The sequence below is a fragment of the Cervus canadensis genome, chromosome 6, assembly GCF_019320065.1.
Source record: "Cervus canadensis isolate Bull #8, Minnesota chromosome 6, ASM1932006v1, whole genome shotgun sequence".
In the NCBI taxonomy this organism is placed as follows: Eukaryota; Metazoa; Chordata; class Mammalia; order Artiodactyla; family Cervidae; genus Cervus; species Cervus canadensis.
Genome location: NC_057391.1, coordinates 71,801,781 through 71,828,515, shown reverse-complemented (window position 1 = coordinate 71,828,515; position 26,735 = coordinate 71,801,781). Strand labels below are relative to the sequence as shown.

The following is a 26,735-nucleotide window of genomic DNA, read 5'->3' as shown; positions in this document are numbered from 1 at the left end:
GAGCAAAGTCTGGCTATGACTGTATCTTCCCAAAGGCCCAAAGCCAGAGCAAAGTCTGGCTATGACCGTATGTTCCCAAAGCTCTTCATAATGCTTATGCATTGTGGATATTCAAGCTCAATTAGGGACTGCACGTTCAGTGTACTCCCGTGTGCTTCCAGTTCACAGCGATGCAGAGTGAGTAAACCCAGGTCCAGGGGAGGTGTCCCTGGTGGTGTGGGCCCAGCCTATCGAGCAGCTCTTTAGAAGAGGCTTACTGTGGGCTGCAGACCAGTCGCAGGACATCTGCCCGACTTTTGCACACTCCCCAGGTTCATTCCACACTGCACATGAAGGTTAAGATGATGTTTTAATTCCAATCCCAGTTTCTCCTTCCCTCTTCCTCTTCTTCCTTCTCTTCACTACAGCTCTTTTCTTTGACAGCCATGCTGGCTTTCCTTAGGCCCTGGGCGCTTAGAACATGGTCTTAGACATTTGTGTGGTTCCTCTGTGGCAGCTGGGATCCTGTGTCATAAAGCTTTCTTATGATTGATAATGGGGCATTTCTAATTATTTTCGGTATAAGCATACCTCAGAAATAATGTGGGTTCAGTTGCAGGCCACCCCAATAATCAAATATCAAAATAAAATGAGTCACACACAAATTTGGGGAGTTCCCAGTGCATATAAAAGTTGTTTACACAGTACTGTAGTCTACTAAGTGTGCAATATCATTATGCCTAGGAAAACAATGTACAAACATTAATTTAAAAATACTTTATCGCTAAAAAATGCTCATCCTCTGAGCCTTCAGTGAGTCATAACCTTTTTGCGACAGTAACATCAAAGATCACTGCCCACAGAGCACCATACAAGTATAATAATGAGAGAGTTTGAAATATTGCAGTAATTACCAAAATATGATAGACATGAAGTGAGCAAATGTTGCAAAAATGGCACTAATAGATGTCTCAACAAAGGGTTGCTACAAATCCTCAATTCATAAAAGAAAACAAAAACGAAAAAGCCCCATAGTATCTGTGAAGTACAGTAAAGCAAAGCTGAATAAAATGAGATACGCTTGCATTTCAAAAAATCTGGGAAATTGTATGTTTGCCTGAATTTCAACTACATATAGAGCTTACATACAGAGCATCATGTTCCTTTATTGATGGTTGTAATAACATCACAGTTCACCTCCTGCTAATGGAAGCTCTGGCAGTTCTGTTGTCTTGGGTAAAATTGGATAAACTGACTCATCACAGTTTGCTGGAGAGATGACTCTTTTTTTCAGAAATCTGGAAGGGACACCCTAGGGGAAGAGTTAAGGAAGAGGCTGTCTGACTCCCATCTCCTTCGGCAGGTGGCAGGACTTCCAGACCATGGTGTCTGAACGGCGGGAGGCAGTGGACTCGGCCCTCCGGGTGCACAACTACTGTGTGGACTGCGAGGAGACTGGCAAGTGGATTGTGGACAAGACGAAGGTGGTGGAGTCCACAAAGGACCTGGGCCGGGACCTGGCAGGAGTCATTGCCATCCAGCGCAAGTTGTCGGGGCTGGAGCGTGACGTGGCTGCCATCCAGACCCGTTTGGGCATGCTGGAGCGGGAGTCACATCGGTTGATGGAGTCACACCCCGAGCTGAAGACGGACATTGAGCAGAGGCAGGCGTACCTGGAGGAGCTGTGGCAGGGCCTAAAGCAGGCCTTGAAGAGCCAGGAGGCCTCCCTGGGGGAAGCCAGCCAGCTGCAGGCCTTCCTGCAGGATCTGGATGCCTTCCAGGCCTGGCTTTCCACGACCCAGAAGGACGTGGCCTCCAAGGACATGCCCGAGTCCCTCCCGGAGGCCGAGCAGCTCCTGCAGCAGCACGCGGCCATCAAGGACGACATCGACAGGCACGAGGAGAGCTACCAGAAAGTCAGGGTGTCTGGGGAGAAGGTGACCCATGGCCAGACGGACCCAGAGTACCTGCTCCTGGGCCAGCGGCTAGATGGCCTAGAGAAGGGCTGGGACGCCTTGAGCCGGATGTGGGAGAGCCGCAGCCAGGCCCTCACCCAGTGCCTCGGCTTCCAGGAGTTCCAGAAAGATGCCAAGCAGGCTGAGGCCATCCTCAGCAACCAGGTAGGGAGAGGCACTAGAGGCTGGGGGCATCTCTCAGGGCAAGAGAGAATTTGTAGGTCACCAGCCTGCAGAAGTGCTACAGGGCTCAGGGATCAAATTGTGCTTTTCTTAGATTCTCTCTAGTTCAGGGGACAGTCCTCTGTGTTCCTTATCGTGTGCCCTTTCCAGTCCCGTGTCCCAAACTGTGTCTTATTCTTGGGCCAGTTAGAGGCTTGTTGTTCAGTCGCTCAGTCATGTCTGACTCTTTGTGACCCCATGGACTGCAGTGTACCAGGCTTCCCTGTCCTTCCCCATCTCCTGGAGTTGGCTCAAACTCATGTGAGCTAGCGATGCCGTCCAACCGTCTCGTCTTCTGTTATCCCCTTCTCCTCTTGCCTACAGAGAAGTGAATTTTTCCCCTGGGTGGCTCTCCTTCCAGGTGGCTTTTGGCACCCTGCTCATCAGGTGCCCTGAGCAGGGGCAGGGAACAGGGCTCAGGGACCTTCCTCCTTGCACAACTGCAGGGGCTGCTGTTCGTGCTGTGACCTGCATGGCTGCTCACACAGCTCCTGCCTGGCAAGGGCCCTCTCCTCCACCTCCTCACCTCCATGCCTTGTCTGGAAACTTGCTTCGACAGGAATATACCCTGGCTCACTTGGAGCCCCCAGACTCCCTAGAAGCTGCAGAGGCCGGGATCCGGAAGTTTGAGGATTTCTTGGTGTCTATGGAGAACAACCGGGATAAGGTTTTGAGTCCTGTGGACTCTGGCAACAAGCTGGTAGCTGAGGGGAACCTCTACTCAGACAAGATCAAGGAGAAGGTGCAGCTGATTGAGGACAGGTACTCTCTGCCCCGAGGGTCGGGGGGCCGGAGCCAGGTAGGGTAATGGTGCAGTCCACAGCACCCTCGTGACTTGTGGTTCCGGCTTTCCTTGCAGGCACAGGAAGAACAATGAGAAGGCCCAAGAGGCCTCAGAGCTTCTGAAAGACAACCTAGAGCTCCAGAACTTCCTGCAGAACTGCCAGGAGGTAAGGCTGCAGCCAGGCTGGCCACTTTGCAGGAGATTCCCTCTAGGAGCATGGTGCCCTAGAGGTGGGACGTCCTTTCTCACTCAGGAGTCTGGATTCCACGAGCAGGGAGCTCTGGGCACATGACGTTATTAAGTCCTTCATCCTCTAGAATCTTTGGTTTCACAAATTTTTTTTCAAATCTGTAAAGATATCTTTTAATTTGTCAAGTCTGGGGCAAGATTTCTCAAAAAGTGCCCCAAGGACTATCTGTATTAGAATCACCTAGGGCCCTTGTCAGGGTTGGCCTGAAAGTCCTGTGACCTTTGCATCCATATGGGGCCCAGTGTGTACAAGGGCCTCATGTTTGGTTTATTACTCTGCTGTTGCCGTCTTGCAATTCTTAATGACTTTGAATATTCCCATTTTACACCAGGCCCTGCAAATTATGGAGCTGGTCCTGGCTCTAGTTGAATGCAGACTTCTGGGCCCAACTGGGGCCCAGATGAATCAGAACTTAGGGGGTGAGATAGAGAGCAGCATTCTCAACAAGCTTTTCAGTTGGAGAACCACTGACTCAGAAGGTCCTCACTCATCCTGGGGTGAGCTCTCCAGGAAGATCTTTGCCCTGTACTCCTAGGCCTCTCCATGAACAGTGCTTCCATGCGGAATGGGGCTTCCCCTGACATTTTTGTTGCTTCCATCCTCGTACCCCTTTCCTCTCAACTCAAATGACTTTGTCCTCACCCATCTCGGCCCTTGGTACAAACCAAGCTTGGTGTAATGCCAAGACATCTTGGAAACATGAGAGACTCAATAGTTCTTCCTTCACTGTTATTATAGGATCTGCTCTTGGCTTTGTCCTCAGATAACATTTTTTCACCCTACTGCCAAAGGGTGGGTTTAACCATCCATTCAGTAAACACATGTTGAGCTACTGCCAATAGGCCAGGCCCTGTCCTCAGTCCTGGAAATGTGGAGAGAAGTGTGAATATCCCTGGTGTTGTACTGCACATGCTGTAGAGGGGAAGACACGGTGGTGCCTGTGTTTCAGCCCTGAGACCTCACAGGTTAAGTTTCCTGTGCTGGGAGTTAGGGATCCCAAGTCAGAGGGGAGTACTCTGCTGTATTCATACTCCCTCCCCTTGGCCTTCTTCTGCAGCCAGAGGTGGGCAGCAGGTCCAGCCATGAGCCCCTGGCCAAAGAGGGACTCTCAGGGACCATGGATCCCATTCTTTCTGCCCACAGCTCACTCTCTGGATCAATGACAAGCTGCTAACATCTCAGGATGTCTCCTATGACGAAGCTCGAAACCTTCACAACAAATGGCTGAAGCACCAGGCGTTCGTGGCAGAGCTGGCTTCCCACCAGGGGTGGCTGGAGAACCTTGACGCGGTGAGCAGAGCAAGTGGTGGGGTCTCTGCTTGGGGATTCTTCCTTGAGTGGGGCTGCACGTGGGGCACGGACACTGGCCGGGAGCTTGCCGAGCAGTATAGGACCTGGATGTGAAAAACTTCTCCAAGTAGTGGTTAAGCCTTGGAACTCCTGATAATCTGATGTTAAGCCTGCACAGAATGGGTGCCTCCTGGGGTCACTTGAGTCTCGGGACAGTCCAGAACACTAAGAACACAGGGCCTGTGCGTCCAGTGTCAGGACAGCAGTAATCTCTTGTCTGCCATCATCCTCACCAGGATGTCCTGCCCAGAGGCAGGAGGATCTCTGAGATGAGCAGAGTGGGCCAGGGACTACTGACCCTCATTGTTTGGATGGGCAGCACCACCAGGGAGTTGTCATTCATAACAGAGGTCCCATCTGTAATAAGCTTGTCCAGGGGCCCAAGTCAAAAATATGGCTGGAGTCAGGCCTGGGAGAAGAGAAAGAGAGGAGAAAGAGGAGCCTCTCACTCTTGTGACTGTCCGTAAAAAGCAGGCCTGGGAGCCACATGAGTTTGTGTCCATCGTGGTTAAGCATGGGGCTCCAAGCCAGGCTGCCTGACTCCTTAACCTCCATGTGCCTCAATTTCTGCTGCAAATAACTCTGGAGGTGCAGAGTTTTTCGCTAAGCCTCACCCAAGTTCTAGGCAGATCCATTGCCTCACTGACCTCTCCTCAGTTAGCACTTGGCAACCACCTGGGGCAAGGGGGCTCTCCAAGGGTCCTCTTCAAGGTCGTAGGGTGAACACTTCTTCTTCCCCACACAGGAAGGAAAGCAGCTGATGGAGGAGAAGCCCCAGTTTGCAGCCCTGGTGTCACAGAAGCTGGAGGCCCTGCACCGGCTCTGGGACGAGCTTCAGGCCAACACACAAGAGACGGCTCAGCGCCTATCAGCTGCCAGGAGCTCCGACCTGCGCTTGCAGACCCAGGCTGACCTCAACAAGTGGATCCGGGCCATGGAGGACCAGCTTCAGTCGGACGACCTGGGCAAGGACCTGACCAGCGTCAACAGGATGCTGGCTAAGCTGAAGGCGAGTGAACGGGTTGCAGACTGGGGCCGTTGGCATGGAGGGAGTCTTGGCAGCAAATCTGCAACCTGAAAGGGAGTACCCTCCTGTCCCTTTAGCTAGGCTGGCTTTTATCACATCTGTCGGTTTGTAACCCAGCTCCTACCCTCTGTGGTGGTTAAGACAGGGTAATAAAAGCATGCATGAGAAGTATAGCATAGGTGCTCAGAGGGGCAAAAGATGAGGTGGGGGAAATCCAAGAAGACTCCCTGGGGAAGGCTGAGTGCAAGCCAGGTCTTGGAAGATCGATCGGTGGGACGTGGATGAGGAGGAGGAGGGGGGGCTGGCCAGGTGCAAGGGCTGGTGCCGACACCATCCTCTCATGTCCCAGCGCGTGGAGGACCAAGTGAACGTGCGCAAGGAGGAGCTGGAGGAGCTGTTCGCCCAGATGCCCTCGCTGGGAGAGGAGGCGGGGGATGAAGACCTGAGCATTGAGAAGCGGTTCCTGGATCTTCTGGAGCCCTTGGGGAGGAGGAAGAAGCAGCTGGAATCATCCAGAGCCAAGCTGCAGATCAGCCGGGACTTAGAGGATGAGACGGTGAGTGGGCGCAGCGGCCCCCCCTTCCCCAGCTGTCATCGGGTGGCTGGCTGCTGCCCAGGGCAGTTCTTGGCAGGGGACGTCTGGTCATCTCACCACCTCATTTCATAGGGTGGTTGTAATGATTACATTAAATATAAAAGTAAGCCAGTGCCCTTTGAAGGGTGGCTCTCTCATGGCTTACCGGACAGACTTGGGCTCGAGGTCCAGCTAAGTTGCCACCTGCCTTGAAGTGACCAGGAGCAAGTTACTTGGAAGCTCGGTTCAAAGTATCAGAATGCCCCTCCTTTTACAAAACACTGATGGGGTGTTGGGAGGAACCAGAGGGACACAGGAGGCAGAGCTGTGTCTGACCCGTGGGGAGCGATGGAAGGGTAACCGTGGTTGTCATCCGCTGTCCCCTGCCCTCTGGTCTCCGCAGCTCTGGGTGGAAGAGAGGCTGCCTCTGGCCCAGTCGACCGACTATGGCACTAACCTGCAAACCGTGCAGCTGTTCATGAAGAAGAACCAGGTGAGTCCTGCCACCTGGTCAGTCCCTCCTGCCCCACCACTCCCCAGCAGCAGATTACAGACCACTATTTCTTGTTGACAGTTTCAGGGTTCCCAGTCTGTGTATTCTCATGCAGCTTTGGTGATAGCAGAGAGAATTCTAGGGGAACCATGGGAGGTGGTGAGTGGGAATGGGGGTCCAGGTGCTTTCGAATTTGGGGCCATTCGGGGCACAGGTGAGTGTAGGACCTGGAGGCCGTGGCCTGGGCTTTCATGTGCTTTGTAGCTTCTGTATTCCGTGGCCTCCCTGAGAGGAGGCTGATAGCTCCTGGGGTCTCTCCTGTCGCTGCTTTGTCCCTCTTTCAGGGCTAAACTTGACCTGTTAGGTCTCCTCAGGGCAAGTAGGCCTCTACTCTCTGAAACACATGAGGGTGCTTGTGGGGCTCTAACCCCCACTTCCTTTAGAGGAAGCCACTAAACTTGGACTCTGAGCCATAGGAGCAAACATCCATTGGCTGTTCTGCTGTTTTAGGCCTGATTGGGAACTTCTGTGTCCTTGGGCAGAAGCCTGGAAGCAAGCAAATGCTCTTCCTCTGTCAGGGCTGCAGGGAAGCCTGTGTCCTCTGGGAAGGCCGGTGGCATGGGTTTGTGGTCTGACCATGCGATCTGGCCAGGGGCTGACTGTACCCCTGCTCTTAGGCGGAGTCCGTCCTTCAGGAAGTGGGGACAGCTGCAGTCTCGATCAGGGAGAATCTGGGAACTTAGAGAAGAGCAGAGTGTCCCAGAGTGACAGTTGGTACTGCAGCAAATGGGGAAGGAAGGTCATGGCAGACAGTACTTCCTTCTTCCAAAAATGCCAGCAGCCAACATCTTCCCACAGAACCCAGCAACTGTGCAAGGGCCTGAATTAATTATACTAAAAGTGGTTTCTTGAAGGCTTCTTCTAACCCTTTGCTTCCAGTTGGCATGGTCATGGCACTGAGGCTCCAGTGGCAGCATGTAGGGACCCGAACTAGAAGGTGGTGGAGATGGGGGTTCCACTTACACATCAACCTCCAGTTAAAGGGGGAAGGCTGGGAGAAGACAGTATCCTTGAGGCCTCAGTTTCCTCCACTATAAAAAGAGCCAAGTCTAGTCCTTTCAACATTCACTCCTTTAGCCTCAGAGTTACTGCCAAGTGATTTTCACCTCCCCGAGCTGAAGATGGCTATTTCAGGAGAAGGGCAAGAGTAATATGGATGGGGTTCCCCTTAACATGAAGGGAACGACAGTCTCTTGGGTGAGCGTGGCTGCTCCAATAAAGATGACTTTAGGCTAGCCTCACTAAAGCCGAAATCCCATTTTATCATCCCTTCTATTGCAGTGGTCCGTGTGCATCAGACTCACCCAGAGGGCTTGTTAGAACACACTTGGCCGGGCTCCACCCTAGATCTTCTGCATCACACTCTGGGAGCAGAGCCTGATAGCTCGCGTTTCTGTTAAGATCCTAGATGATGCTGATGCTGCTGGCCTGGAACCCCACTTTGAGAACCACTGCTCTAATGGCCATCACTGTGACTAGATCCCAACCTGCAAGGTGCCTCATGAAGGGTCCTCAACTCTAGCTGCACATTAGAATCACCCAAGGGAACCTTTAGGCATACGAATGCCTGGGTCCCATCTCAGATCAGTTAATCAGGATCTCTGGGCATGGGGTAGCCCTATCTATGTCTAGTTTCCCCCAGTAATTCAATGTTCAACCACTGTCCAGCCTGGCCTGGCTCCCACCTCCCCCTGAATCTTCTGTCTTATCCCTTTCACCCTCCTTCACAGTATTCTAGTTTGCCTGGCCCTTTGGACCATCCAGGTTTCCTTCCAGGGACTTCCTTGACATTGGCTCTGTCCCCCTGCCATCAACACTCATCCTCCAAATCTCTCTGGGTTTTCATTCTCTCATCAGTCACGTCTCACTCAGACGTTATCTATACAGAAAACCCTTCCTGGACCCCCAGCTAGAGTGGCCACTGCCACGCCTTGGAGAACAATCTTCATCTCTTTGCTTAAAAGGAGACAGAAATAGCTTTCTAGTATACCTGAAGAGTTCATAGATCTCAGGGAAAGTAAACAGGCGAGTGGAAGCTGACCCCCTGGGTTGTTTGAATACAATTGCAGAGACCACAGGAAATTGTCTGAATCGAGATTCCAAGCATCAGGTGTAAGGTGCCTTTCAACAAGCTAGGTGACTTACAGGTATTGACAGTTCCATGTATTTTGAATGCTGACAGTCGCAACACTGGCCATGTATCCTGTTCTTGCCCATCACCAAAGTGGGAAGAAAATACCATGTTGGTAACCGAAGTCTCAAGCAGGAAATAATTCAAAGCTCAGAAAAGATTTGAGAAATAGAGACAGGAGAAAACAAAACAAAATCCTACCCTGAATAAGGAGCAACTGCTGAGTATTGTTTTATACAGAGTAAAAGTTGCTAAAATCAGATCTCAGAAGGCCATTTTAAGAGTCATTTTCCTCTCCTCCACCACACACAGCTAAGAAATCGAGCTCTACTGAAACAGGAGGAGTAGGGAACCGTCAAGAGCTCCGGCTCTGGGATCCAAGAGAGCCGTGTTCAAACCCCACCCGGTCACTCGAAGCCCACAGTGACCTAACCGCTCTGTGTTGGCGTCCAGTGCTTATCTCAGAAGCTCACAGGAGGGTGAGGGGAGAGCAGGTGGATGCAGCACTGCGCTGGGCACATGGTCACAGGCCGTTTTTACGGCCACACCCGCTCTGCTCGAGCTTCCCTAAGTGGTTCCGGGCGAGAGGGGCCCGGGAGAGGCCCTGGGCTGCCCTGCACAGTGGGAAGGCCAGCCCCTGAGCCCTCAGCCCCTGAGCCCTTCCGCTCTGGCCACAGACGCTGCAGAACGAGATCCAGGGCCACACGCCCCGGGTGGAGGACGTGCTGCACAGAGGCCAGCAGCTGGTGGCGGCGGCCGAGATCGACTGCCAGGACGTGGAGGAGCGCCTGGGGCAGCTACAAGGCTCGTGGGACACGCTGCGGGAGGCAGCGGCCGGCCGGCTGCAGCGCCTGCGGGAGGCCAGCGAGGCCCAGCAGTACTACCTGGACGCGGGCGAGGCCGAGGCCTGGATCGGCGAGCAGGAGTTCTACGTCTTCTCCGACGAGAACCCCCAGGTTGGCTCGGGCAGGGTCCAGGGCTGGGAGCCAAAACCAGCCGAGAAGAAGAGCCAGAGGGGAGATGGGCTGTCCGGGGGGGCACCTGGAATGCCATGTGTGAGGAGTGAGGGCAGGGGTCCGGGTGCCCTCAGGACGCCCCTGCTCTTGAGAACGTATGATGCACGTACTTCACTCAGGTGCCCTGTTTGCCAGTTAGATTTGTTCTAACCCAAGAGTTCTTCACGTTTTTTGTGTCAGGGGCTCTATGCAGGTGAACTGTGGTGGGAGGGAGTGAGAGGTGAGGTAAGGGGGTCTCTAAAAGCTGGGGTGATACAGGAAGTTTTCATGAGGGGAGAGGTTGGACCAGGGCCTGGGAGGGTGGACGTCAGATGAGAATTGAGGGTGTCGAGAAGAAGGTAGGACGCAGACGTTGCCAGGCACCGGGAGTAGCAGGAAGAGACCACGCGTGGTGCTCCTGGGGTGTCCTGCGAGCCTGGCCCTCCCGGATCTCGGGCACCTCCCGGAGCTGGGCAGTGACCCGGATGAGGTGAGCTCGTACCCTGACAGCCCGCTTCCTCCCAGGATGAAGAGAGTGCCATCGTGATGCTGAAGCGGCACTTGCGGCAGCAGCGGGCGGTGGAGGAGTATGGGAGGAACATCAAGCAGCTGGCTGGCCGGGCGCAGGGCCTACTATCTGCAGGCCACCCCGAGGGGTGCGTGTGCCTCCAGGGGTGACCTGGCCAGGTCCTGGGCACACCCCACCCCTGCCAAGCAGGATCCCTTCAGGTCCAAGGGGAAAACAGGAATGGTTTTCCCCAAGACTACGGGTTTGAGAAGGCTGCCTTCTGGACTGCTGGTTGGCCCCAGGACCCTCTTGTGTCGTGGTTCAGTGTGACTTCAAACAGGGCTGACGGAAGGAGGTCTGGTTGGCAAAGTGATTCAGGAACAGACTAGCAAAACTACCTGCTTGGTGAACTGAGAGCTCCGGTCTTTGGAGGAGTTAGTCTTCTGCATCTTTCAGCCCAGTCTAACTTTGCTTTTTGTGTGTGTGGTCCAGAAGGCAGGTCAGGATCTTGCAGTGTCTCGGCAAAATCATTATATGCCATCTAAGCTGTTGAGTGGTGTGGGTGCAGCGTCAGTGGAGCCCACTGGGTCAGGCACCTCAGGCTGCCCCCAGGCCTGGCCCTGTCCTCTGGGCACCCACAGCAGCCACCTCAGCGTCTCCTAAGGAGCCCCAGGGACTGAAGAGCCCCTGGTACTGCACATCCCTCCCTAAGGAGCCAAGCAGGGCCTGCTGCTGGTAGACCCGGCCTCAGACTGCCCCCACCCCCAGCCTCCTTGGAAGAATAGCGAAAGAGTTCTCCATCCAGACCAGTCTCTCTGAGCTTCCCAGAGTCAGTGGCAGGGACGGAAGGCAGCTCCTGGCAGGGGACACATTTCATCATCCCCTGAAGCATCATGGCCTAAGGGATGGTTCCTTTTCTCCCGGCTCTTCCCCATGAAAAGTCGCTGCCATCCATGTCTTCTAAGCTGTGCTGCCCCATGCATTTGGGCCTCAGGGCTGGGAAGGAGGAGGCGGGCTCCTCGAAGCTGGCTGTCCTGGGATCTCAGCCGCCCCCTCTGAGGACCTTTCTTGTTTTGAATCCCAGAGAACAGATCATCAGACTTCAGGGGCAGGTGGACAAGCAGTACGCAGGGCTGAAGGACATGGCAGAGGAGCGCAGGCGGAAGCTGGAGAACATGTACCACCTCTTCCAGCTCAAGAGGGAGGTGGATGACCTGGAGCAGTGGATCGCAGAGAAGGACGCAGTGGCCTCCTCCTCGGAAATGGGGCAAGACTTTGACCACGTGACTGTGAGTATCCACAGCCCCTGCTAGCTTTGTCTCCCTCTAATGCAGCAGACCCAGGAGCTGTCTCTCCCCCTCCACACTCACCCACACACACACACCTGCCAGGTGCAATGTGCTGCAGTGATGAGGGCTCCCCCGTGTGAGCTCAGGCACCCTGGGGAAGGTGTCAGAGCCCAGCTCCAGGCGGTGGCAGGTGCCACTGGGAGTCTACGTGATGACATTACTGAACCCCGAGCCCTGATAACTGATAACCGCATTTCCATCTACCCTTGTCCAGGTGCTCCGGGACAAGTTCCGGGACTTTGCCCGGGAGACCGGGGCAATTGGGCAGGAGCGGGTGGACAATGTGAATGCCGTCATTGAGCGGCTCATCGATGCGGGCCACTCAGAGGCAGCCACCATCGCCGAGTGGAAGGACGGGCTGAACGAGATGTGGGCAGACCTGCTAGAGCTCATCGACACGCGCATGCAGCTGCTGGCCGCCTCCTACGACCTGCAGCGCTACTTCTACACCGGTTCCGAGATCCTGGGCCTCATTGATGAGAAGCACCGTGAGCTGCCTGAGGATGTGGGGCTGGACGCCAGCACCGCGGAGTCCTTCCACCGTGTGCACACAGCTTTTGAGCGGGAGCTCCATCTGCTGGGGGAGCAGGTACCTCTGGCCCCCAGCTGTCCCTCCACCTTGCCCCTGACTAGCATCCCTGGGACCCTCTCCTGGCTTCTAGAGGCCCTCTCCTGGCTTCTAGAGAGGAAATCTCTGCAACAGGCACCTCCTTAGAGAGGCAACAGCTCCAGGCAGGAAGGCAGGGAGCAGAGGCTTTCAAATGTTCTTTAACTTTAGAGCTAGTTCCCTGGTGGTTCAGACGGTGAAGAGTCTGCCTGCAATGTGGGAGACCTGGGTTTGATCCCTGGGTCAGGAAGATCTCCTAGAGAAGGGAATGGCTACCCACTCCAGTATTCTTGCCTGGAGAATCCCATGGACAGAGAGCCTGGCAGGCTACAGTCCATGGGGTCGCAATGAGTCAGACATGACTGAGCGGCTAACACTTTCACTTTAAACTGAGCCTTTCCCAAAACCCAATGCAAAGTACCTTAAAATGCAATTTATCTGGTTGTCAGAGTGTTACAGAATCATTAGTGAGTCCACATGTAGCACTTTTCTAGCACCAGGTACTGTTCTAAGCAATACACTCAGCCACACTCTGAGGAAGGGAGTAATGTCTTCTGCCTTTTCTAGATGAGGAAAGCAGGGTATAGAAGGGTAATTAAGTTGCCTGGAAACATGCAGCTAAGCAGTGGAGCCAAGATTCAGATCCTGGCAGTCTGGCTGTAGACTCTGAACCCTTAGCCATGGGGCTGTTTAGCCTTTCCAAGTGGGAGCTGGAGGGGGGCCCGAGATCAGCCTAGACTTCCCCTTCCCATCACGGGGTGCCCCCTAAGGCACTTCTATAGGCCCATAAGGTTCTGCAAAGTCCAGGGTGATGAGAAGGTTGAGGGGGAGCTCAGTCTCTTTGGGGGTACTCACTGGGCTTCCAGTGGAACAGGGAGAGCTGGACTCACTTGAGAGCTGGACTCACTTGTAGTCCTGCACCGAAGCAGTGGGATTTCAGGAAAAAGCACCAAAGTATTAATAGGCGGGGTCCCTGGGTCACCAAGAAGGGGACAGCCTAGGGATTTGTCATCCAGCTGGAGGTGCCTTGGGGATGCCGGAGCCCTTGAGGCACGTACAGCCCCACCAGGGTCTTGGGAGTGAGGCTTCACTGCCCTGGGGCCTGCCTCGAACAGTGGATGACATCACGAAGAAGGATCTGGAACAGGGAGTCGAGAGGCACCTCCAGTCCCAGCTGCACCCTCTCTGAGAGCGAGTGACCTCGGGCCAGTCATGAGCCTCCCTGAGGCCCAGTTTCCTTGTTTCAGAAACAGGGATAAGAGCGGTACCTCTTTGATGAGATTGTTATAAAGACTGAGAGAGTCATAAAATGTGCTCAGAGCAGTGCCCAGTATATAATTACTCTCATAATCACACATCAAAGGGCACAGAGCCCCTCTCACTCTCAAATCCTCATCAGAGCCCAAAGGGCAGTTTGGGTCATCAGAGATGCCAGGGCAGGGAGCCTTCTCTCCAGCACCCAGAAGTGGGGAGCCTCCAGCACCGTCCTCGGAAGGGAGACCCAGAGGAAGCAGACACTCTCATCCATCCTAGGCCCAAGACATGTCAGCCCGGGGAACAACAGTCAGTTTTGCCCCATCACAGGTACAGCAGTTCCAGGACGTGGCCGCCCGTCTGCAAACGGCATATGCTGGGGAGAAGGCAGACATCATCCAGAACAAGGAGCAGGAAGTGTCTGCTGCGTGGCAGGCGCTGCTCGATGCCTGTGCTGGGCGCCGCACCCAGCTGGTGGACACGGCAGACAAATTCCGCTTCTTCAGCATGGTCCGAGACCTCCTCTCCTGGATGGACAGCATCATCCGGCAGATTGAGACCCAGGAGAAGCCCAGGTGAGAGCGGCATCCCCACCCCTGGACCAGTTTGTCCCAGAGGCTGGCGAACCGGGATGCTGCTCTGAGGGCCCATCCTGGAGAGACGTCCCGGACTGTGGGCACGCAGGAATCCCCAAGGGGCACCTGAGGCTGGGTCCAGGCAGAATCTTAGTGGCTCAGCTGCTACTGGAAGGACTGACCATTGCAGAGTAAAGGGAATCCTGAGAGTGCTGAGAAACACATCTGTCATTCAGATTCTATCATGGGGCGCAGTGGCCATGGTTGTCAGTGAAAATAAGCAGTTTATACATCAAAAGCTGGGCAGGTCCAGAAGTGGTCACTCTCCCCCTGGCATGGGCTTATGAGGACCATTTTCTTAAATTTCAGGAAAGGAGCTCATTGCCTGTGAGAGGTAGAGGCAGATATGTGGGCAGTTGGCCGGGATCAGAATTCACTACACACTTTGTGCCTGTCTCTGGCCCCCTGCCTCTAGGGCGCCTGTCCTGGTGGTCAGACTTTTATATTTAACATCTTGGTTGAGCTTATCATTCACATGCCGTGCAATTCAGCCACTTAGACTGTGCCAGGCAGTGTTTGTTTTGCATAGTCACAGTTGGACGACCATCACCCCAGTGTAAGTTTAGGATATTTTCATCGCCTCAAAAAGAAGCCCGGTACCCCTTAGCAGTCATCACCGCCACTCCTATCTCTTTGTAGCCCTTGGCAACCTCTAATCTGCTTTGTGTATCTAAATTTGCCTATTGTAGACTTTGCACATGAGTGGGATCATAGAATGTGTGGTCCTTTGGGACTGGCTTCTTTCACTGTCCACAGTCTTTCCAAGGTTCATCCATGTAGCATGTATCAGTACTTCATTCCTCTCTATTGCCAAATGTAACATTCCTTTGTGCGTGCGTGTGTGTGTGTGTGTGTGTGTGTGTGTGTGTGTGTGGTTGCTGCACCCCTGCCCATGTCCTGACCACTGGCCGAGGGAGGATACTAGGGCCTCAGTGTTCCTGCTGGACTGGGCAGCTGGCAGGACGTCCCGGCTGTCCAGAGAGAGAGGAGGGAGTGGGGTCAGACTCCCAGGCAGATGGGACTTGGTGTCAGGTGGGCCAGAGTCACCCCGAGTCTCCCTTTTCACCAAACTCCCAACCCTGCCCCCCAGGGACGTCTCCTCAGTGGAACTCCTCATGAAGTATCACCAGGGCATCCGGGCGGAGATAGAGACCCGCAGCAAGAACTTCAGCACCTGCCTGGAGCTCGGCGAGTCCCTCCTGCAGAGGCAGCACCAGGCCTCGGACGAGGTGGGCTGGCAGGACGGACACGGGTTCTCTCCTGTTCTCGCCTCCGCTCCTGCCGGGCCAGACAGCTTCCTGGGAGGGAGCCTGTGGGCCATGGAGGCTCATCTTTCTTTTGCCCCAGGAGCACTGGGGCTCTGTGCCGGCCCAGGGATTTACAGCCTCACCAAACCCATTCAAGGAGCTGGCCGCTTCAAAGGGAGAGTGGGCTCATGACCCTCCTAAACCCTCCCGTGTGTGTGTGCTTTGGGCTTGGCGACCCCCACTTCCTGGGTGAGGCACATGTTAACCTCAGAGAGGTTAAGTAATGTGGCCAAGGCTACACAGCTGGCAGGGCCAAGACTTGAAGCCAGGGCGGTGTGACCAAGGCCAGCCGGCTTTGCAGGGCCCTTCCGCACACCACCTCCAACGGTGGCAGGAAGGGTTACCTACCAAAGCCTGAGCCACCTTCCCTTCCTCCCCGCAGATCAGGGAGAAGCTGGAGCAGGTGGTGTCCAGGAGGGAGGAGATGAAGGAGAAGTGGGAGGCCCGCTGGGAGCGGCTCCGCATGTGTGAGTGAAGCCTGGGAGCCAGGCAGTCGGGGAGGGGTGGGTGCAGGGAGGGGTGATGTCAAGGCGGTGGAGGAGAAGACCCCACCCCACCCCGCAGCACCACCCATTGGCAGAACTCAGGGCCGGGGGCCTCTGGGGGCCCACGGAGAAGACCCAGGAGACATGCTGCTGGAAGCCCACCTCTGACAGCCAGCACCCGCTTCCTGTCCACTCTCTGCCCCCGCCCCCGCCTCCTGCTGGACGGGTGTCCCCATAGAGCTGTGGCCTCTCCAGGGGTCAGGGTAAGGCCCTAGTGCATCCCAGGTGCTTGACCTGCGGCGTGTGCTGCACAGAAGTGGCTCTGTCCCCTGCGGCTGGAGCCCAGAGAGGCGGGGAGAGCCCACCACTCAGATTGAGGCTGCACAAGGACCTGGTCTCTCCCATGGCCACTTGTGCATGTCTGTGAGGGAGGGAGACAGCCTGGGAAGACAGCCCGGCTCCACGTCTGTCTGTGCGCGGACCTCCCCTAGGCTCCCTAGGTCCGGGGGGCGCTCACGGACCCCGGGCCTTGTCTCGGCAGTGCTGGAGGTGTGTCAGTTTTTCCGGGATGCCTCCGTGGCCGAAGCGTGGCTGATCGCCCAGGAGCCCTACCTGGCCAGCCGGGACTATGGACACACGGTGGACAGCGTGGAAAAGCTCATCAAGAGGCATGAGGCTTTTGAGAAATCCGCGGCCAGCTGGGAAGAGCGCTTCGCTGCCCTAGAAAAGCCCACCACGGTAAGTGGGGGGCAGGGGGGTGACCCAGAGCGGTGGACAGCCACGCCTTGGGAGTCCCTCCAGTCGAGAGTTCTTAGGCAGTTTTGGGGGACCTGTGGGCAGTGTAAAGGCTGAGCAAGTAGGGAGAGTGGGAAGGAAACACGAGTAGGAGGAAGGATGGATTTTTGAAGGCAAGAGACAAGAGGGGCCGATTCTGGAAGGAATGAACATCACATATGTCGGGTACAGGGAGCCTCTTTCGAGGAAGGCTGTCTCCGAGCTGGTTCCCCTCATGGCTGCTCTGACTCCTTGGCCTTTTCTTTCCCTAGCTTGAGCTCAAAGAGCGCCAGACCCCGGAGAGAACTGAGGAGGAGCCTGGGTGAGTGTGGAGAGGACTGGCTGGAGCACTCTGCTGAGGGGGGGCGAGGGGGAGGGGGAGGATGATGCTTCCACTTGAAACAGGCCCCCTGACGTTTTGACACACCACATGTGACCTCTCACACCTGGAGCCACTGGTCAGAGAAATCCAGAGTGCCTGGAGCTTAAAGGCAGAGAAGAGACTTCATTTCCCCCCAGTCCTGGGTGTCCTGCAGTCCTCATGGGAGAAGGATGAGGCGGGTGGGCCATGGCTGCTGCACCGTCGCCCCCCTGCTCTGGGAACCAGCTGAACACGTGTTCCGGAGGCCAGGCTGCCTGGAACCAGCCTTTTCTGAAGCATCTGCCCTCACTTTGCAGATTGTGGAGCATCTGCCAGGCTGCAGACTTGGCTTGTGTTTTCTGGGGAGGAAGTGGGAAGCCAGGCCTTGGAGATGGGCTCCGGCCTCCGAGAGGTGCTCATTTCTGAAGCGGGACATTGTTTTCCATAGGCTTCAAGAGGAGGAAGGCGAGACAGCGGGGGAGGCTCCCCGAGGTCCCCACCGAGCCACCACTGAGAGAACATCCCCGGTCAGTTCCCTGTCCCGTTTGTCTAGTTCCTGGGAGTCATTGCTGCCAGACACCCATCGTCCCGACTAGGCTCTGTGGGGGCAGAAGGCCAGGATGGGCACACTTCCACCCCCTCAGAATCCTTCCACCACTCTTCCTTTTTTACTTAGCTTTTCTTAATTTCTAGAATAATTCCCCTCCTCCCCTCAATCAAGAAGAACCTGACATGCCAGCCCACTGACATGACTCTCTTAGTTTGGTTTTATCTGGTCTAATAAATTTTGTTATATAAACACATCCCCATCTCCATCAGGGGGAACAGTTGATACAGCAGGGATGATCCCCTTTTATACACTGTCCTTTCCCCCCTGACACCATCCCTAACTCAGTACCCCCTGCACACGCACACATCCACATACACACATACTCACAAATGGACCGTGTGGTCTCCCTGCCCCAACCGTGGCATTTAGGGGAGCGAAGTGGGCACGTTCACCCTCGAGTAGACTCCTTCCATGGCAACAGAGGCCCCTCCCCACTTTGCACCTTCCTGGCCTGATGCCTGTGGGTCAGTGAGCTGGAGACAGAGATGATTCTGAGGCAAGAACAGACTTGAGGGGGCCCTTCAGGAGGAAAAGAGACCCCCAGGTATTCTGCCTAGAGGTTTCCAACTTGTAGAAGGGAGGATGGGGAGGAGGGGGTACCCAAGGCCCAGATATCTTCAGGGCCTTGCCTGGCATAGATCCTTTAGCTGAAAGGACCCGGGAGATCTATGCAGGAAGTCTGGGAGGCTGTGACCCCAGTTTTGGGGCAATGTCCTGGGAGCCGCTGACTGAGAAGAAAGCAAGAACCCAGCATGTGCCTTGCATGGCTTTGCTGCTGCATGTCCACCACCTGTGCAGGTACCCAGTTGAGCTTGCCTGAACCTTTAGGAGTTCTTGGTGGAAATTTCTGGTACGACATCAACCCCAGAAAAATGCATATCCTGTGCAGAATCCCGGTCTGATCTAGATTTCAGCCCTTCCCACACTTCTGAGACACACACACACACACACACACACACCCACCCACCAACCACAGACACGCACACACTCTGAGCTGCCTCCAGCCCCACCAGAGGCCTCCCTTTCTGAGCTGCACCAGCCCACCATGTCCAGCAGAGGGCATTCCTGGGCTCCCGCTAGAGGGTCTCTCCCAGGAGTTCCCTCTGAAGATCTCATTGTGGCAGTGTGGGGGTCTCCGGTGAACTTCGCCCTGCGCCCCCCCCCCCCACCTTTCCCAGAGACAGCCCCACTGGAAGGAGAGAGAACTCTGGTGGGGGCTGGCACGGACTGCAGACACTGGGGCTGTGACTTCCTGCCACCTGTGCTTCAGCTGTGCGTCCCCGTGTGTCTGCGTGCAGTGGTGTCCCAGGTCTGCGGGTTCCTTTGTGACCGCCTGAGTGATCCATCCATTGTCTGTGTCACGTACGTCTGTGCAAATGTAATTACATGTGCATCAGAGCTGCCTCCATCCCACACCTGAATGCCGCTGGATTTGGGGGGAATAAAACCTGCTTGGACCTGAGAGTCTCTCTGGAAGAAGGAAGTGAGCCCACACTTGAGACCCTTTCCAGAGAGCCAGCCACCCTGCCAGATGGGGCAAGTGGCCTGTGCACGCTACCAGGAAGAGACCAGATGGCCAATCAAATGAACACCAGGCCCAAGGCCTCAAGCAAACAGATTTCCTGCTGCTTCTCCTTTCCCAGCCCTTTGTTGAGTTTTCATGAGGATCCACGGAACTCCAGGGGGGAGAGTGGGATACCCCCTTGTTCTTTGACATGAGAAGAGTGGAGAAAGAGTCCCATGCAGGTTGGAAAACCTTTCCAGAAGCCACAGGCCCCTCCCAGGAAGGCCAGCTGAAGGAAGGTCTGCTGAGTCTTCTCTCGGGCTGGGCCTGGCTGTCACACTGTCCTGTCTCTGTGGTCTGCTGTCGGGGCCCTGTGGGACAGATCCGTGCTGTGTGTGCTCTGGTGTCGGGGCCCTGTGGGATAGATCCGTGCTGTGTGTGCTCTGGTGTCGGGGCCCTGTGGGATACATGTGTGCACTGCGGCTTCCCGTGAAACCCATCACTAGTGCATGCCGGCTTCCTGCTTGGGGGAGCAGACCAGGCACCTGAACCCCTGTCTGGACTGCTGCACAGCCCACGGTGAGCACCCTGCCAGCCCTGCCTGCTCCTCGCTTCCCTGGTGTGTGCCCGGGTGTGTGCACACACACACACACACGGGCAGGGGCTGGAACACTATTCCACGCATTCAGTTTTTCCCTCAAGCATATCATCATCGTACAATCCATTGCCTCCATCACCTCCTAGCTTTCCATGTTAGAGCATGTTCTGATTTAAAGGGGAAAAAAAAATCATTCTACAGGTAAGTATGCGGGAGTGCGTGGGACCAAGAAGAAACAAGTTTTCACAAATGGCAAAATTCCTGGAGTGAAATTTTGGAAGTCTGGACATTGGGTTCTAGTCCTTCATTGTAGCAATGTCATGCAAGATTTTAGACAAACCCCCTAACCTTGCCCTTTATAGAGCTCTCTCTGCAGGATTACAGAAAGTCCAGGATATTCCTGTATGTGAACCATGTACCTAAATAAAGGGAGGGTTGGGAGAGAAGGATTTCCCCACTTTCATGGTGTTCTCAGCTCTGAGGAACCTGGTTCAGTGGTCAGGTGCCAACTGGTGTGAGGCTGGAGATGGGAAGAGATGGCAAAGGGCTAGGGTGTTTTCCTTGGTTGCCTGGGGAAAAGAGGAAGGCAGGGTTGAACCTCTGCTCCTGACAAGGCCAGGGCCCTGAAGGTGGCTCTGGGGTAGCAGAGCCCCAGGGTAGCCCCAGGTAGCAGGGGACCTGGCAGCAGGCTGAGGCTCCCCCCACGACACCCTCCACTTTATATGTCTCCCCTTCACCCTGGGTGCAGCTCTGGGGAGGGCTTGGAGGTCCTGCTAAGCATCCTCACATGCTTGGCTCTGGCTACTTCGGAATCCTCAGAGTAACATTTGTGGTGAGATGCTGAGGTTGATTTATGGAGAAGAAATGGTATTGCAGAGGATCTGAGCCAACCCAGGCTTGGGGGCCCCCAGCCCCGGAGCCTCCTCTGTGCCCTGTGCCTGTCTCCTGGCTTCGAGAGGGAAGCAAGGCCTGCTCTAGGAACTCTCCCAGTGGAGCTGCTGTAATGAGGAGCGAGGACCCTGAAAAGGGTTGGTGCTTCTAGAGGGCTGCCACAGCAAGAAAGAATCTGCCTTCGGGGTTCACTGTTTTGGGGCAAATGTGCCCTGTCTTACTCTGAGCCTCCAGGCTGGATTCCTCTGTGGTGCAGGAACTCTGGGGCCAGGCCGCTCCAGAAAGCAACTGCCTGGATGCGTTTCATTATCAGGCCTTCATCAGGTTGTCAGGGAAAACTCTCTTAGCCAAGCGCAGCTCATAGACATCACTCTTCCCCATGACCTTCCAAGACTGCCTGCAGCTGGCTTCCCCAAGGGAAGACTCGCCAACTCATCTGGGATGAATAGGAGGGTCCAGACCCCCAGGTCCCTTGTCTCTCCCTTCTAGAGCTTTAGAGGTTGATGTGACTTCAGGCAAGCTACCGGCACTTTCGAACATGAGGGGTAGCATCCCGGGGCTGAGTGGGCACTGGATTGCAGCAGTTCACCTTTCCGCCAGTGCCTGGCGGCTCCAGCTGCTGTCACCACCTCGGCAGTACCCAACCCCCGCACCCCCCACCTCCAGCCCCCAGCACCAGCCTCCACGGCAGGCAGCCTAGAGCTTTAATCAGCTGCCAGAGGGCCAGACTCTGACGTCCTTAGAGGGAAGGGATGTGGGTGTGGACGCAGCAGCTGTGTTTCTTCTTGCCTGAGCAAGCTCCCTCCATCCTTTCTACCGGATCATTTCTCCCCTCCCACTCTGAGGCCAAACTGAGCTGCTGGTTCAGGCATTTTTGCAGCGAAGGCAAATGGTGTGTTTGTCCGTAATGAGCAGACCCGGTCTGGAAAGAACGTCAGTTTTCCCACGAACCTGGGTGTGTCTGTCTCCCCAGAATGCCTGAATCAGCATGGCAGGGCTGTGTCTGCCTACAGCCTGGCACCACGCCCTGGCACTCCGGGGAAACTGGCTCTAGGCTCTTTCTGGACATCTGTCCGAGGCTGGGTGTGCCCCACTCTCTATGCTGAGGTTGGGCGTGATCTTCCCGTCCCTGCTGCTCAAAGGCAGCCCCTAAGTTTGTCTGCCAGTCCACATTTCAGAGCATCCCAGATCCTGATAGACCCAGCATGGGACTCAGTTAACACTGAAGGCATCTCAGAAATGGGGTTGGAAGTTGCCAACTTGACCGCTGGGTGTCAGATCCAGATGGGGGGGTCAATGGCTTCCTTTTGGTTGTAGGAATGGCGAAGACAGCCCCTGAGGAAGCCTCGTTCTCTCCCCCAGGATGATCATGGGGGAGACCTTCCCTGTCCAAGGGGACCCTGCGCACTCCCCTCTGCCCCCCTGGCTTCACCTGGTGGCCTTCTGCTCTGCATCCCTCCCTTGTCTTCCCTGGTTTCCAGTGACTGGACTCTCACCGCAGTCGTTCATCTCTCAGTTCAGTCGCTCAGTCGTGTCCGACTCTGCGACCCCATGGACTGCAGCACGCCAGGCCTCCCTGTCCATCACCAACTCCCGGAGTTTACTCAAACTCATGTCCATGGAGTCGGTGATGCCATCCAGCCATCTCATTTCATCTCTTAAACATCCTCCAGAAGAATTCTAACAGTCGGCCCCCGGGGCACAGGGCTGAGCCACTCCTCATGAGAGCTTCTCCCCTCGGCCCCCAACCTGGAGGACTCCCCACCTGGCCGGCCTCAGCTCTTCCCGCGTGTTTCCCTCTGTTTAGAAACAGCTCTGTCCCCTCCTCCGGCATTTGCCTCTGCTCACCCTCCATTCCCGTCTCTCTGGCTGCTCTCAACTCTTCTCTTGCAAACAAGTGTCTTTTGAACAGCCTTCCCAGCCCGTCTGCTGAGAGCCTTCTCACCCAGACAATGAAAGCCCAGACCGCAGACATTTAGGGAAGGAAGAAGTTCTCGGCTGCCGAAGTGGCCAACTTCCCCTACCCCATCACCTCACGGGGCTATCTGGTTGCCTAAGGCATTCAACCGTAGGTTTTGTGTGGCCTCCAGCCCCTCTTCTGGCCCGTTTCGGCATGGCTGTGACACAGTCCCGCTGCCTCGGCCCGTCAGCCATGCTTCTTCTGTAAGCCAGACTCCCCCTTTTAGACCATGCACCCCGTTGGATAGACCCTTTTTCCTGAGCAGCAGTGCCTCCCCGTCTCTCGCAGCAGGATTTAGTGGGAAGAGCTCAGGGTTTGGGACCAGACCACTGCATCCTCATTTCACTCAGTAGTTGTGTGACTCTGGGCCTGTTACTCATTCTCCCTGACCCTCAGTTTCCCTCATCTATGAAACAGCCATAGTGACACCCACCTCTCAGAAAGGGTGTGAGGATAGGAAGAAAGAATGTAGGGAGGACACCTGGTAGGTGACTGCCTTCATTTTCCCTTCATTCTTTTCTCCATCTCTCACCACAGTCCTTCATCTCTTAAACGTCCCCCATAAGAATTCTAACATTCGTTGCCAAAACCCTCCCAAACCAGCCTTCCTGCAGCGCCCCTCCCTGGAGACCCGCTACACACACTCGAAGCTCAGTTCTTGCTGTGAGGTAAGTGGGTAAGACCTCTCACAGCTAAGGTCGAATAGTCTTTGGGATGCATCCTCATACCCCGTTTCTCACTTACCTGCATTTCCTTCAGAGAGAAGTTCACTTGCGTTTCCTTGCTTGTTCATGCATCTGGGATCACTGAGCATCTTGTAGAACACCTGCGACCCTGTGGTCACACCCCAGGTGGTTTTTCTCCCTGGCTGGAGACTAGTTGTCTGTGTGCTGGCCCCCTTATGCCACCTGCTGGCTGGGTCTGGAACTACACCTTCAACCAAGGGGTTGGACCCACCCTGTCCCCCATCCCTTTCACCTTCTTGAAAGTCCTCTGGCGGGGAGACATCTGCCTGCGTTCCCCCGCCCAAGTCAGCTTCCTAGCAAGACAGGACCCTAAAAAGTCAAGCGTCCAAGACTCTGCAAAGACTCTGAGGTGGCCACGCCCTGCCCGTCAGGAGCTCAGGCCTCTCCTTGTCTGATTACAGTCCTGTGAGGTCCTAAAATGTTCTCCTGTCCATGTCCTTTCCTCCCCTGATGGTCCCCCAGCAGCCAAGGCTGCCTGTCCCCTACCCCCCTCCGACGCTTTGATCCCAGCAGCCAGCGCACACACCTAGCTCAGACGAGTCCTACCCACCCACCAGTCCCCTGGGCCCCCAAACCAGAGAACAGAAGCTCCAGGCTTATTCCAGGCGCCATCTCGGGCCCTTCTCTCTCCTGCTCTTACTCCCACTCATGGTCTAAACTCTCCATCCATCCTGACCCAACACCCAGAGTTTCTCCCAAGTGGCTGAGTCCTCCTTTTTTCAGAGTGCCCTCCCCAGCTCCTCTGGACAAGGGCTCTAGGCTGGGCTATCCTTCAGGTGGAATCTATGCAGCCTCCTGATGCCCGAAGGGCCGGAGCAGCACGCCTGCCTTCTGCCACCTATCACAGAGGATAGAAGGGAGTCAGATTGTCTCAGCTATTCAGGCCCTTTTAATAGAAGCTGCCTGTCCCTACAGCACACACGTAGCCAGCACCCCCTCCTGGTATCTGCTGTCCACTGATCCCTCTGCCTGCAGAATCTGTATCAGAGCGCAATATGGTTCCTGGGACAGCAGGAGAAGTGCCTCCCCTGCTCTCTTAGAAGATGGCACAAAACATATTTACCCCTGGAGACTATAAAAGGAGGACCCTTTTGCCCAAGCCATGCCCCTGTCTTTCTCCTGTGTCCCTTCCCCCAGCCCAGGAGGGAGAGAAGCCCTGGATCTGAAAGGAGCAGCTGCCACCAGACCCCTCCACCTCCCACCCTCATTCTTGGCTCTCTCCTCCTCTGGCTTTAGCCTTCAGGGTAGAGGGGCGAAGATGTATTTTAAATTGTCTCTATGTGAACAGTCAAGAGAACAGAAGAAATCTTTGCATACATCAGAAAACCCCTATTTTCCAAAGCCCACCCACAACCTGGCCACTTTTGATCACACTGGCCATGGCCTCTGACTGTCCCTGCCGGGGGATGTGGATCAAGCACCCATCAGGAGGAAACAGAAGAAAGGTGAAATTAAGTCGGGAGGCAGTCCTGGAAATATGTGTTTTCAGAGGAGAGTTCCCAAAAGGAAAGGAGCATGGAAATGAAAGTATAGGAAGAAAATGTGGATACACAAGCCTGTAGTAAAACCAGTCCCGGGAGGGTAAAGGCTGAGTGAGGGGGTGAACAAGGCCGAGAGGTTCTGCTGGGTTTTCCTCCCAGCATCTGCCAGGGCATCTTCCATGAGCCACGAGGGAGTGCCAGAGGGCCTGGCCCATTGCCAGGAGGGGCAGAGAGGCCAGCTGGAGAGGGAGGGTGAAAGGCTTCACTACCTCCCCGACCTCTATGCCTGTCAGAGGGTTGGCCTGATTGGGTCCACAGAACCCAGGCTCCCAGGCTCAACCCACCACTCCCGCCCTTCCTCCCTGCTGGAGGATGATCCAGGCAAGGCCTTAGGGCCTCCAGATCCTTGTGGTCAATTCCGGCTCATTGCCAACACTCAAAACATATAAATCCTGCAAGATGCATAAAGATGGGTGTGGCCCAGCCACAACTCTCAAGAGGCTCTAAGACAAGGAAAAGATGAGAACCCTGAGGACGTGATAAAAAGTCAGGCTTGCCCAATTCTTCAATGCATGCTCTTAACTGGAAACGAAAGCTGTGTGACCCTGGGTAAGTCACTTAACGTCTGAGCTCAGATTGTCTCATGGATTGAAGGTGTTAGACTAGAGTAGTGATTTTCAACCTTTTCCAGCCATATTATTCCTTTCTTTAAATGGGATCTTAGGGAACCCCAGATGAGTTTGTTGACTAGTCCTAACTTAGGGGATACAAACATGACCAGCTTTACCTTTCTTCCAACCACTGCCGTCAAACATCTCCACTGAACCTTCACTTCCCATTCCTTACTGCCAGCTCTGGCAGACATTGATCATTTTTAACTGTTAAAAAGCCCAATCAGTCTCTTTCAGTTTGAAGCTTCGATCTGATGTCCAAAATGGTACCCAACTCCTTTCATTCTCCATTTCTCTATTTTGGATTTGATCCAAGGTCTGAAGGACCCACAGTGGGGAGCACAGGGTCTGCTCTTTCCTGGCTCCTCCCCAGCACTCTCCTGGGCCTCCATCTTCAGTTGGGACAGGGAGTAGAAAAGAGGGCAGTGTCTCCTTACTGCCTGATGTGGCTCTGGCCCTCCTGGGCTGTCAATGGCCTTGGTCCTTCAGGTTGTCCATATACCGCCTGCTTGGGGGCTACAAGATCCTTCCCACCTGGTGCTGTAAGGTCTTCAGCAATCAGACCTTTGAGGCAGTTCTGGCCAGATGTCTCTAGCTAGGCTGCCTTCCTGGGCACTTACTTGGCACATAGAAGACCCACCCATTCCTGTCCCAGCTGGCATTCTTGTGCTGCACTCGAAAGCAGGCTGCCCCTTGCTCTCTCAATCTGTCCACCACTTGTGTGGTGGCACGAAAGTGGATCAGCAAGGCTCTGCATAAGGAGCTACCCAGCCAGGGGACAAGAGTCTGCTCCCCCTTCTCATAGGCACCTGACATACAGCCCATGGCTGCACTAGAGGCCCCTCACTTGGCTTGGCTGGGGGCTGGGAGCATCCTGCCTTCCATTTAGTTCAGTTCAGTTCAGTTGCTCAGTCGCATCTGACTCTCTGTGACCCCGTGGACTACAGCACGCCAGGCCTCCCTATCCATCACCAACTCCCGGAGTTTACTCAAACTCATGTCCATTGAGTTGGTGATGCCATCCAACAATCTCATCCTCTCTCGTCCCCTTCTCTTCCTGCCTTCAATCTTTCCCAGCATCAGGGTCTTTTCCAAAGAGTCAGTTCTTTGCATCAGGTGGCCAAAGTATTGGAGTTTCAGCTTCAACATCAGTCCTTCCAATGAATATTCAGGA

The 26,735-nt window shown here is 55.0% G+C and overlaps 1 protein-coding gene across 1 annotated transcript in view; it reads left to right on the top strand.

Moving 5' to 3' along the window:
* SPTB (spectrin beta, erythrocytic) overlaps positions 1 to 26,735 on the top strand; it is a 128,286-nt gene that overhangs the window by 93,864 nt on the left and 7,687 nt on the right. The window contains exons 16-32 of the mRNA XM_043472286.1: positions 1,343 to 2,099; positions 2,716 to 2,918; positions 3,016 to 3,106; positions 4,334 to 4,480; positions 5,286 to 5,549; positions 5,917 to 6,123; positions 6,545 to 6,634; positions 9,503 to 9,781; positions 10,346 to 10,476; positions 11,413 to 11,617; positions 11,892 to 12,266; positions 13,869 to 14,113; positions 15,264 to 15,402; positions 15,863 to 15,947; positions 16,507 to 16,703; positions 17,012 to 17,061; positions 17,549 to 17,627. Of these exons, the coding sequence (XP_043328221.1) occupies positions 1,343 to 2,099; positions 2,716 to 2,918; positions 3,016 to 3,106; positions 4,334 to 4,480; positions 5,286 to 5,549; positions 5,917 to 6,123; positions 6,545 to 6,634; positions 9,503 to 9,781; positions 10,346 to 10,476; positions 11,413 to 11,617; positions 11,892 to 12,266; positions 13,869 to 14,113; positions 15,264 to 15,402; positions 15,863 to 15,947; positions 16,507 to 16,703; positions 17,012 to 17,061; positions 17,549 to 17,627 (3,544 nt within the window). The remainder of the gene's footprint in view (positions 1 to 1,342; positions 2,100 to 2,715; positions 2,919 to 3,015; positions 3,107 to 4,333; positions 4,481 to 5,285; positions 5,550 to 5,916; positions 6,124 to 6,544; positions 6,635 to 9,502; positions 9,782 to 10,345; positions 10,477 to 11,412; positions 11,618 to 11,891; positions 12,267 to 13,868; positions 14,114 to 15,263; positions 15,403 to 15,862; positions 15,948 to 16,506; positions 16,704 to 17,011; positions 17,062 to 17,548; positions 17,628 to 26,735) is intronic.